The 10,989-nt window shown below is 60.7% G+C and overlaps 2 protein-coding genes across 4 annotated transcripts; one reads left to right on the top strand and one right to left on the bottom strand.

The window, feature by feature from the left end:
• The first annotated feature begins 326 nt into the window (after positions 1–326).
• INPP5J (inositol polyphosphate-5-phosphatase J) lies at positions 327–8,870 on the top strand. Of its 3 annotated transcripts, XM_057388101.1 has the most exons (12): positions 327–1,000; positions 1,841–1,951; positions 3,448–3,556; positions 4,145–4,261; positions 4,333–4,508; positions 5,051–5,162; positions 5,559–5,668; positions 5,958–6,141; positions 6,334–6,471; positions 6,825–6,917; positions 7,151–7,255; positions 7,369–8,870. In XM_057388101.1, exons 1-12 carry the CDS (start codon positions 396–398, stop codon positions 7,987–7,989), a joined length of 2,481 nt encoding a protein of 826 aa, XP_057244084.1. In that variant the 5' UTR covers positions 327–395; the 3' UTR covers positions 7,990–8,870. The 3 variants fall into 3 exon arrangements, with proteins under 3 accessions (XP_057244084.1, XP_057244085.1, XP_057244087.1); XM_057388102.1 differs by lacking the exon at positions 1,841–1,951 and having other exon boundaries at positions 329–1,000; XM_057388104.1 differs by lacking the exon at positions 4,145–4,261 and having other exon boundaries at positions 329–1,000.
• A 90-nt stretch (positions 8,871–8,960) lies between these two features.
• Positions 8,961–10,988, bottom strand: LOC130587140 (group 3 secretory phospholipase A2-like; the record flags this gene model as incomplete). Its single annotated transcript, XM_057388105.1, has 7 exons — positions 8,961–9,168; positions 9,330–9,464; positions 9,575–9,704; positions 9,814–10,274; positions 10,380–10,514; positions 10,593–10,725; positions 10,799–10,988. Coding segments are annotated over 7 exons (1,392 nt in total), but the record flags the coding sequence as incomplete, so codon positions are not given.
• Between the last annotated feature and the right edge of the window lies 1 nt (position 10,989).

Here is a 10,989-nt window from a genome sequence, read left to right as displayed (position 1 = left end):
AGGGACAGGTGTGTAGGGACAGGTGTGAAGGGACAGTGCGCACGTGCAAGGACAGGTGTGTAGGGACAGGTGTGTAGGGACAGGTGTGAAGGGACAGTGCGCACACGCAAGGACAGGTGTGAAGGGACAGGTGTGAAGGGACAGTGCGCACACACAAGGAAGGGCTGTCGGGGAGCAGAGGGAGGGGCGAGGCTCGGAAGGTCACGGGAGCGGGGCGGGGCGTGGGTCAGGTACGCGGGGTGGGGGGCAGCACCTGCGCCTTTAAGGCGCCGTGCAGGTGGCGGGCGCTGACGTCACTGTGTGGATACGTCACGGGGCGGGGCCGCGAGGTGCGCGGGGCCGGGTCGGGGCCGCTCCGGTGCCGCTCCGGTGCCGCTCCGGTGTTGCTCCCGCTGATGGACCCGGCCCAGCGCGGCAGCGCCGACCGGAGCTCGGCTGTCGGCGCGGGGTCCCGACCCGGTCCCCCGCGCGGCCCCCGGAGCGTGGCTCGGCTCCCGCCCGACGCTGGGGCTTCGGCGGCGCCTTTCCTCGGCGGCGGCGTCCTGGGCGGCCGTAGGAGCTCCCGATCGGACGCCGCCTGCGACCTCTTCGGGCACGGCTGCCCGCGGCGCGCTGGGGCCGAGGAGCGGCCCCCGGCCCGGACCCCACCCGAAGGGCTCCCACTGCCGGCCCTGCTGTCCCCAGTCCTGGGCGGTCCCCCGTCCCCGGCAGCACTCAGCCGGGCCGCCTTCCCCGCGCCGGAGCGGCGGGAGATGCTGCCCAAGGCTGAGTCCAGCGACCACATCGCGTCCTGGGCGGGTCCCGCCGTGCCCCGCGCCCCCACGCTGCCCAAGGCCGTGTCCAGCGAGTTCCTCGCCGGCGGGCGGGCGGGCCTGACCCCCCGAGAGGAGCCGAGTGAGCTGCCCGTCCTCGCCCGGCCCCTGGGCCGGCTCGGCTCCGGCGACGTTTGTGATCCGCTGCCGGACTGCCCGGGACGGGCCCCGGAGGACGGCGCGTTTCGGTAAGTGGGGCCGCGGGGGGCTCGCGGGAGCGGGGCTCGCAGTGCCGTGAGAGCAGCACTCTCTGTGTGCTCGAACGGTCTCTTTCTTCCCGCTGTGGCGTGTTCAGCAGGATTAGGGTTCAGGGCTGTAGCAAGCTCCCGGCGGAGAGGGTGTTGGGTGCCCACTGTTCATTCGAAATATCGTGATAGACTCCGACTGTGGAGTGGGTGCCACCTGCCCACTGGGGCTAGCACTGGGGCTAGAGTGGTGGTGCTCTCCTTCCCTATTGAAATGTGTCCCCTGGGATTGAGGCTCCTCCTGTCGCTACCAAAAGAGCCTGCGGGCCCTTTGGTGTTCCCGTTGCGCAATGGCATTGATGTGTTGTGATGGATGTGGCTTTGCATTGGTGAAGGACACCGCTGCAGGGCTGCAGCATCGCTGTCACATGCTCTGCCCTGGCTCTTGAGGCTGGCAGGGGCTGGGAACTGAGATCCGGGTCCTTTTCTCCAGGAGCCTGAGCCTTCCTGGGGAAGGCRGGAGAAGCAGTTTTCCAGAGACACCCTGTCTCGCAGCCTGCCTGCTGTGCCAGCCTGCCTTTGTCAGCTGTTGGTGATGACGACAAGGGCTCTTTGTGCTGGTTTCTAGAATTTCAGGTGCAGATCCTGGGGGATATTGGACGCAAGGACCTGTCTCCATCATGTGGGAGTTAAGGACGTGGTGTATATGCAGTGACTAAGCTTCAGCCTTTGATACTTCTGTTGTCAGCCAAAAGCTGCCTTGGTTGAGCTGGGGGCTGAACAGAGGTACAAGGAAYCCCTCAGAGGCCCCGTGTTAGCCTGTTCTTCCTTTGTCCTCCCAAGCATCACAGTGGTCACCTGGAACGTAGGTACAGCCATGCCCCCAAATGATGTGACGTCCCTGCTGCACCTCAACACAGGCGAGACAAACGATGTGGACATGATCGCCATCGGGTAAGAGGRTGAGGTGCGGCTCCCCCTTGTCCTTCCCCTCCCCCCTCTGGCAAATGCCCGGGGGATCCCCAAAGTGCTGGGGGACAAGGAATGGAAGAGCTGCAGCCCCAGCCTCCCTTCAGACTTGGGTAGCARGGAGGGGTGTGCATCACAAATGATAGCATGTCAGAAAAGGTGATGGAGAATCAGCTCCTGGCAAAATAGCAGTGCTGAGAAGAACTGAAACTCTTGAGTACTGATTRGACTTGAATCCTCATTGAGCCTAAGGCTGGCTATACTGGGCCCAATGAGCCCTGCACTTGTGAGCCATAGCAAACCTTGGATCAGGTCTGTCAAGGCATTTGACTCACCGGCCAAGTCCTCTAGGAGCATTCTCTTCCTCCCTGCTTTTGCATGTGCTGTGCAGGCCTCAATGGCATAGATCTGTTCTCCCACAGCTGGATTGGCTSCATGCCCCTGATACACAGACCTGCTGGCAGGGCAGTGCCACAGCACTGTGGTGAGGCTGGTGGTGTGAGGGCGGCTGTCTCTTGAGGACTGCAGGGGTGTGTGGGTTCCTGCTAAGGCCAGGGCTGTGCCTGACCTGTCTTCACACAGGGGCTGCTTCCTACTCCCTGTCTTCACACAGGAGTAGGAAACAGCCTCTGCCTATAGGTGTGAGGTGGGAGAGCTGGATCTGCCTCCAGGAGCTCCCAGCTGCAAGGGCATAGTGGTGTAAGGCTGAGGCTACCAGAGCTATGACGCTGTGTTGGAGCAAGGCTCCCAGTTCCCTCAGCCTTGCAGGCCAATGGAATGTGTCTGTATAGGCTGCAGAGGTCAACTTGAGCTGGGTGGAGGAGGTGAGGGGTGTAGCTGGCAAGAAGTGACCTGCTTGGGACCGTGTTCTGGCCAGGGCAGGGTATCCTGCTTCTCCCCGCTTCCTGGCATCTCTGCCTGGCTATGTCCTTCCTGTGACCTGTGTCTTTGTGCCCTGAGTACTTGATACTTTTGGGCAAGATATTTCCTGATTGTGCTGTTTTCTGTGGACATTCTTCCCTCTCTTCAGTAATTGCTGAGCAGGGAGTAGCACTGTTAACTTTCTGGTTGCTGCTGCTCTGAGCTGTGTGGCTTGAATGCATCTGGATGTCTGGTGCCAGTGGGACGTGGCTTATCTGTAGGGACTGATTTGACTGAAAGGCCCTGTAAGCCACTCTTGCACCCCGAGATGGGCTTTAGGCTTCTGATCAACCCTGTGYAGTTTAACTGCTTCTGCTTTAGAAAGGGCCAAGGCCTCCTGGATTCAGGGCCACTTGTGCCTCCTGACAGCACATGGCCCAGAATCACTGGAATAAGGATACGGCTGGTTTGTTCTCTAAAATCAGTGTCTTCCCTTGAACTGCCCTTCCCACTCTGTCCTGCTGCCCAGCACTGTGCTTTGGCACCTCTCCCAAGTTCTCACTAACTGGGACACAGATGCTATCCTGGTGTGGCTGAACGACCTGTACGTTTCCTCTCAGATTGCAGGAGGTAAACTCCAAGATAAACAAGCGCTTGAAGGATGCCCTCTTCACAGATCAGTGGAGCGAACTCTTCATGGATGTGCTGAGTCCTTTCCACTTCATCCTGGTAAGGAGTCCTGAAGGAGCTGGCAGCTGGTTTTCTCTGCCTGTGAGGCAGGTGGGCCACAGCAACAGAGAGCTGGACTGTAGGATGGAGGGAGGTGCMGTGGGAGAGCTGTCTGGAGGGACAGCCTGCAGCCATCCAAGCAGCAGGGACAACTGCTGCATCTCACCCAGCGAGCTGTTTGGCTTGTGCCACCCTGCTCCTTCTCCTGCACTTATACTTCCCCTCTGGTGCTTTGGGATGACTTTATGTTGCCCACTGCATTGAACCAGGGTGAGGAGGTGAATGTGGGAACCAGCYTGCGCCACTGGCATCAGTCTGCGAGTCCCAGGGCAGGCTCAGCCCCCCGGGACAGATTCAGCTCCCCAAGGCACACAGCATACRTAAGCCCAGCATCACTGAGGCTCAGGTTTGGCTGTCAGTGTTCAGGAGGGTCTGCACACATCTCTGAACTAAGTGTGCTGTTAGTCACCTGTGGGATGGGGGTGGCTTATGAAGGGTGGAGGTGCTGCCCCATGGCCTGGAGTGGGGGAAGTTGTCCCTGTCACCAGGCTCTCTACCATCCTATTCCAGCCCTTGCTCCCATTCCAGGTCAGCACAGTACGGATGCAAGGTGTGATCCTGCTGGTGTTTGCCAAGTACTACCACCTGCCCTTCCTGCAGGACATCCAGACAGATTGTACCAGRACAGGGCTGGGGGGATACTGGGTGAGTGTGGTCCTGGGGGAAGGTGCCAAGGGGCTGGCTTCCCAAGGAATCATGGGATCCTCTTGGTGCAGGGTAACAAGGGTGGGGTGAGCGTTCGTCTCTCCATCTTCGGCCATATGGTTTGCTTCCTGAACTGCCACCTGCCAGCACACCTGGAGAAGGCGGAGCAGCGCAAGGAGGACTTTGCCACCATACTGCACATGCAGCAGTTTGAGGGGCCTGTGGCCAACGGCATCCTGGACCACGAGTGCGTACCCCACCACTTTTCTCCCCAGTCTGGGCTCTAGTGCCAGTCCCAGTCCTTGACGACCTGCAGGGTCTGGGGTCTGTCCCCTGTATSCCTGCACAGCTTGGAGAGTGGGTCTTGCCTGCAGAGCTGGCCCAGCATGGACTCAGCATGGTGGGTACATGTTTAGAGGGGTCTTGGTCTCACCACATTCAGGGCTGGTACAACTCCTGCCCTACTAGCACTTGTTGGGGTTTGGGACCAGTGAAGACAGCTCTGCCCCAATGTCCTGGCTATACGGTCTGAATCCAGTAAGTGGACATTTCCACACTCAGTTTCAGCTTGGGGAAGTCTGGCCCATCTGCCTTATGGTGCCTGGCCCTACCTGCAGAATCCTGGCAGCTGGCCAGGCTGCCAGCTGAACACTGACCTGTGCCAGTGTTCCCAAGGGCAACTGTGCYGTGGGCTAAGGCTGCCCACAGGCAGGGGACATCTTACCGCTGCTGTCCCTGGCTCTGGTAGCCTCAGCACTTTCAGCCCGTTGCCCTTGCTCCCATCCACAGCCTCGTGTTCTGGTTTGGGGATCTCAATTTCCGCATCGAGAGCCTGGACACCTGCTTTGTGAAGTATGCGATTGACAGCAATGTCCTGAGCCAACTCTGGGAGAAGGATCAGGTGAGGGATGGGCATGCTGCCAGCCTACACTGGACCTCAAGCAGCAATTGACTCTCCCCAAAACTGCCCATGCAGCTGTGGGACAGGGCATGTCCTCTTGCAGCCCAAAGGACATGAAGRGCCCTGGCTCTCAAAGTCTCTTGGGGGGAGGAAGGGACAGCAGAGTCCCAGGTCAGATGGAGCTGGGCGCACTTCTCTCATCAGTGTGTGAGGAAGAGCCGAGGTATTGAGTCAACAGATTAGCTGCTGGCATGGATGGACAAACCCTRAGAGCTATGGGAGCTGGCAGGAATGGGGCAGGGATGTCACTCTGTGAGGGTAGAGAGATCTTGGTGGGGTTTGTGGAGGGATCTGGCTATGGGGCTGCTGTGCTCCTCGATGTGCTCTCTTCCCCAGCTGAACATTGCCAAAAGCACCTGGCCTGTTCTCAGAGGCTTTGAGGAGGGACCCCTGAACTTCCCACCCACTTTCAAGTTTGATGTGGGCACCAACAAGTACGACAGCAGGTAGGAGAGCAGAACTGGGAATGAGGTGGGGCCAAGGGATGCAGGAGCAGTGAGGCTCAGAGCCAGGGTGGATGGGTAGGGAGAGCACCTGTGCTGGGGTGGGCACGGACTGGACTGGGATATGACTGCAGTGCTGGTGCCAGTGCACGTCTGTCCCTGCAGTCGTGCTGAGCTGAGTGCCAAGATAAGCTGCCTCCCCTGCCCACATGTGCCATATGCCAGGAGGAGACAGTTTGGGTCAGAGCCCAATGCCCCTGCCAGGCAAGAGATGCCCCTCTGTGCCCTGCAGTGCCAAGAAGCGAAAACCAGCCTGGACCGACCGCATCCTGTGGAAGATAAAACCTCCCAGCAAGGGTGCAGGTGGGCGCCAGGCCAGCCAGGGTGTGCTGTCAGTGAGTCAGCTGTGCTACTGCAGTCACATGGAGTACACTGTCAGCGACCACAAGCCAGTAGCTGCCATCTTTGCCGTGCAGGTGAGCACTGTCAAGGGCTGCTGGGCACACAGGCAGGAGCTGCAGGGGTGGGATGCCATGCTTGTGTGTGTGAGGCCTACTTCCATTTGGCAAGCTCAGCTGCCTTCCCCTGACTGGGGGTTGCTGTGGGTATATGCACAGGGGCCCTGGGCAGAGCCATGCCCTTGCTCACCATGTACCCATCTCTGACAGTTTGCTTCCAAGGTGGACAAGCCCCTGGTTGAGATTTATGTGGCTGACGAGTGGAGCAGGCCTGAGCAAGCAGTTGTCAGGTACAAGATGGCTGTTGGCTTCCACCGGAGCTCCTGGGACTGGATAGGACTCTACCGGGTAGGGGCTTGGGGGCTGCTGGGGCTGGAGGGAGTGGGGAGCACTGCACAGCACTGCGGGGTCCCTTCTGAGCTACCCCCCACCAGAGAACATGGTGAGGGCATGGAGCTGTGCCCTCCCTTCCCCTGGCATCATGATGTGGTCCTGCGTCAGGAGGCTCAGGTCTAGCAATTCCCTCTTCCTCCTGCTCTGTGCACCCCACAGGGCCCTGGGGCACACCTGGGTGGATGCAAGGCAGCTCTGGGGCACCCTGTGKGAGCAGAGGGGGCTGAGCAAGAGAACATGTGGGTGATGGTGCCAAGTGGGGCTCACATTGCCCCACTCACCTGTGTTTCCTATGTACGTGTACACAGGTGGGCTTTCGGCACCCTAAAGATTATGTGTCCTATGTCTGGGCCAGAAGCGATGATGGGGAGCGCTGCCTGGAGAAGCAGCTGTGTGCACAGGTGAGCTGGGGCCAGCCCTACTGTCTTGCTGGCATGTGTGCCCCATAGTGGGGGCACAATGGCCCCTTTGTGTCCCTGGATGAGGGAGGCAAACACATTGCTGCTTTGTGCTGACTCTGGGGCAGGCTCATGGTGTCAGCAGCAGAGATCTGTGCTTTTGGCTGGTGCTGAAGGTGGGAAGGTGGGCACCCTTGTGCCAGCCCCAGTGYCAATCAGGTGTCTCTGGACTGCAGGTGATGTTCTCTGAGGAAGCACTACCCAAGGGGAACGGCGAGTACATCCTTGGATACTACAGCAATACCTCAAGCAGCATGGCTGGTGTGACTGAGCCTTTCCAGGTGAGCACAGCCAAGGGGCGAGGGTGAGGGGGGATGGGTGTGGGAGGCCAGCTGCTGTGGTACCCAACAGTCCCTTGCGAGGGTCACCCAGCAGTGCTGATGTAGGGGTGCAGATCTCCCTACCCAGGTCAGAAGAGGGCAGCAGCTCCACGGACAGCTCAGGCAGCAGCTCAGAAGAGGATGACAGTACACTTGTCCTCCTGGCCCCCAAGTCCCGTAGTCCCAGCCCGGGCAAGATGAAACGGCACCGGAGCCGAAGTCCCAGCCTGGCCAAGTTCCAGGGCCTCATCCTGCGGCCATCAAGCCGGGACAGGGGTAAAAGTCGCAGTCCCTCACCCCAGAGCCGCCGCAGCCTCCCCAGGAATATCCCCACCATCCATCTGCCTCCAGAGGAGCTGGGGCACTGTGGAGTCAAAGGCAAGGAGCTGGGACAGGCAGCTGAGAGCCTGGAGGGCACCTCTTTCTACGAGACTGTGCAGGAGCAAGTWGGCGCCCGGCGTATCTCTGCTGACAGCTCCTTGGCCAGGGCTGACCCCCGTAACCTGGGCCTGCTGCCTGCACTGCGCCTGGAGATGATTGACCAGGCCCTGGGCCGGCAACAGGAGAGCGCAGACCAGGCTTACTATTCCTGCCGGAGAATGAGCCCCACCAGCCCCCCAGGCTGTGGGACCTCCCCAAAGGAGGGGTGTAGCCCCCAGGAACTGGACAGACATAGCTGTGCCATGGGCCACTGATGCAGTGGCTCCCTCCCTCCTCCCCATAGCGCGCTTGCTGTGTGCTTTCCTCTGCCACTGCCCTGCTGAGACACTCCCTCCCTTATTTATTGCAGTGACTCCTCACCCCTGTTGTGTACCTGGCAGGTAGAGGTCCCAGCCCTAGCCCCTCCCCTGGGCAGGGCTGTGAGGTGACTACACAGAGGAGGGTGGGTAAAGCTGGTCTAATGTGGTTTGGGGAATCCCTCATGAACTTCTAAGTGCAGGACTCTTGTCACATGGGAGGAGTGCTGGCCTCACACCTGGTGGCACAGGAGGCCAGGGAATGGTGATGGGCACAGAGTGAGGACCACCCCAGGGTACCCCAGAAATCAAAGCTTGCTCCTTCCCTGCTCTATCGCCATGCCTCGGCCTGGACATAGTGCAAATGACAAAATAAATGACCCTGCCCACCCCAGCTGCWTTGTACTTACTGCTGGGGGCAGGATCAGCCCTGGGGTGGGGGCCACAGCATGAAGAGGGGGCAGCAGGCTCAACCCTTGCACCATACACCATGCTCGGACCACCCTTTATTTCTTCTGCTGCATGCAGGTACTGACCCCCACCCTCCTACCCTGCCTGGGCAAGGTGGTCAGGATCACACCTCACTGCTCAGGGCCCCAGTTGAAGGATCACCAGTCTAGGGGTGGGGGCTTCTGCCATCTGCCCTGCCCCCAAGCACACCTGGGAAGGACAATGGGTTTCTCCTTTCCTGAGCCCTCTTATTTTTTCCTCTTGCTTTTGATGCTCATGGATGGCAGCCACAGCTCCTTGAGAGGCTTCTCTGTCCCTCTGCCTGCTCTGGCTGTGGCCCCCAGCTCCACGCAGTCATGCCAGCAGCCATGCTCAGTGCCATCCTTTGACTTGAGGACCAGACATGGAGCAGCTCCAGGCTGCAGCTGCTGCACAGCCATCTTCCTCCCCTTCCCTCCCAAGGCAGCACTGTTTGGGTGTCATCGAGGCACTGTGTGGGGCCAAGCACCTGGTGCCTGTTCTATGACCAGTTGCTGGCACTGCTCACAGAGAGTGCCTCCCTTGGCCTGTGTCTTCCAGTGTGGATGCCTGGCCTTGGAGCTCACACGCAGAGGGGCCCAGCGTCTCGTAGTCTTTCTGAGCTGCCGCCATGCAGGTACAAGCACAGCCCTAGTCATCGTGGTACAGCTGCTGGAGAAGCAAAGCTGTGAGCGTCAATATAACCCCGCAGCACCACCATCCACTGCCTGCCCTGCAGCCTGCTTGTGGTATAGCAGAGCAGGGGCCAACGCTTGCAGTGCTGTTTTCCTGCCCCACATGGGCCCTGGCCTCTTGACCTTCCCACTTACCTGTGCTGTGACTGCCTGCTTGGGCTGCAAGCAGCAGGCACTTCCAGAACAAAGCAATCCATGGCAATGCGATCAGCCAGGACAGCCACATCCATGTCACTGCAGTTCCTCACCCTGTGCAGACACCGTGCCAGCCTGCAGGCASAGGAGGGCAGGGGTCAGCAGGTGCTGGCTAGGACAGGCATCCCACCTCCTCTGATCCCCAACTGTATGCACACAGTGCATTTTTCCTCCTGGACTCACACCTGCGCGTGCAGTTGCAGTGGAGGAGTGTCCGGCTGTCCACGTTATGCAGCTGGTACCTCATCTCATGGGGTGCAATCTGGTGCTCACACTTACTCAGGTGTTTCTTGCACCTGCACCCCCTGCCTGGGCCTGAGGAGAGTGGGGAGGTAAGGGGCACCCCCTGCACATGACCCCAGCAGCCTGAGGCCTTGGGCCACCCAGCTGCAGTGTGCACATGCTGCCCACGTTATCAGCTCACCCTGCTGCCTGCGCCCCTTCACAGTGGGTACAGGGGTGGCTCCACACTGTGCTGTGGCTGGGCTGGGTCCAATGCTGCTGTACCACGGGCGTGCTGAGCCTCCAGCCCCATGCTCTGCTCCAACCAGATCCTGTTCCGACAGAGTCAATGCCTTTGGGGGGCCAGGCTCTAGTCCCCACTGCATTGCTGCGTGCCTGGTTGTGAGCTCAGCCTTGTCCCTGGCCGATGCAGGGGTACCTGGGCCCTGCAGCTGCTGGGGTGTCTTAGGTCTCCATGCCTGGCGACGCCCAGGCTTTGCCCTCAGTTCCTGTCGAGGCCGCTTACGCCCTGTTCTAGAGAAATTCCTTCCCTTGCCCGGGGACTGCACAGTGGAGTTGCCCCTCTCCTCAACCGTCAGGCTGGAGTGGTACTGACTCTGCTGCACCATCCTGGCCAGAGGCACTACACCATAATGCTTACACCTGGGGACACCATRTCCGTGAGGTCCTGCACCAGCCCACCCAAGCAGTGCCCGGGAGGCAGCTGGGCAGGGCACGCTGAGGGCCGAAGCACCCCCGGGCACTCACCCACCCCACCAGTGCCACTGGACRCACTCTTCACTCTCTTCCAACACAAAGCACGGCACCTCCAACAGGTTGAAGAATGTGACGCCGATGATGTTGGAGACGGTGTCATTGACGGCGAGCAAGCACCGCCGGAACCTGCGAGAAGGGAGTGGTGAGGAGGGCGAGCCTCCCCGACGCCCCTCGCTGTCCCCAGCCCCCCGGCCCCAGGCCCACCTTGCGTCGCAGTCGCAGTGGGACACGGTGTGCAGGCGATAGTTGCGGATGCCGTAGTTGAACTGCAGCGCTGAGATCTGCGCCCAGCAGTGGTCGTGCTCCCGACAGCACCGGTCGGGGCCGCGGAACAGCCCTGCGGAGGCGCCGATGAGCGCGGCCCTGCGGAGGGAGACCGGGTGCCCCCGCCGCCCCCCGCCGCTCCATACCCAGCTCGCTCCAGTTCCCCGCCGAGTCCCCCGCACCGCACCACAGCGTGCCCGGTAGCGTCCAGCCCCGGCGGCGGCGGCGTTGTGGTCCCGGCGACACGGGGTCGGTGCAGGCGGCGCGGCGCCGCCACAGCGCGGATAAGGCCCGGCGCAGCGCGGCCCCGGGCGCGGCAGGCGGGCGGTGGGCGCAG

Source organism: Malurus melanocephalus, unplaced genomic scaffold, assembly GCF_030028575.1.
Source record: "Malurus melanocephalus ecotype Western Australia unplaced genomic scaffold, MMel_1.1 scaffold_1577, whole genome shotgun sequence".
Taxonomy (NCBI): Eukaryota; Metazoa; Chordata; class Aves; order Passeriformes; family Maluridae; genus Malurus; species Malurus melanocephalus.
Note: the sequence above shows the minus strand (reverse complement) of the source record. Positions and strands in the feature narration are given on the sequence as shown.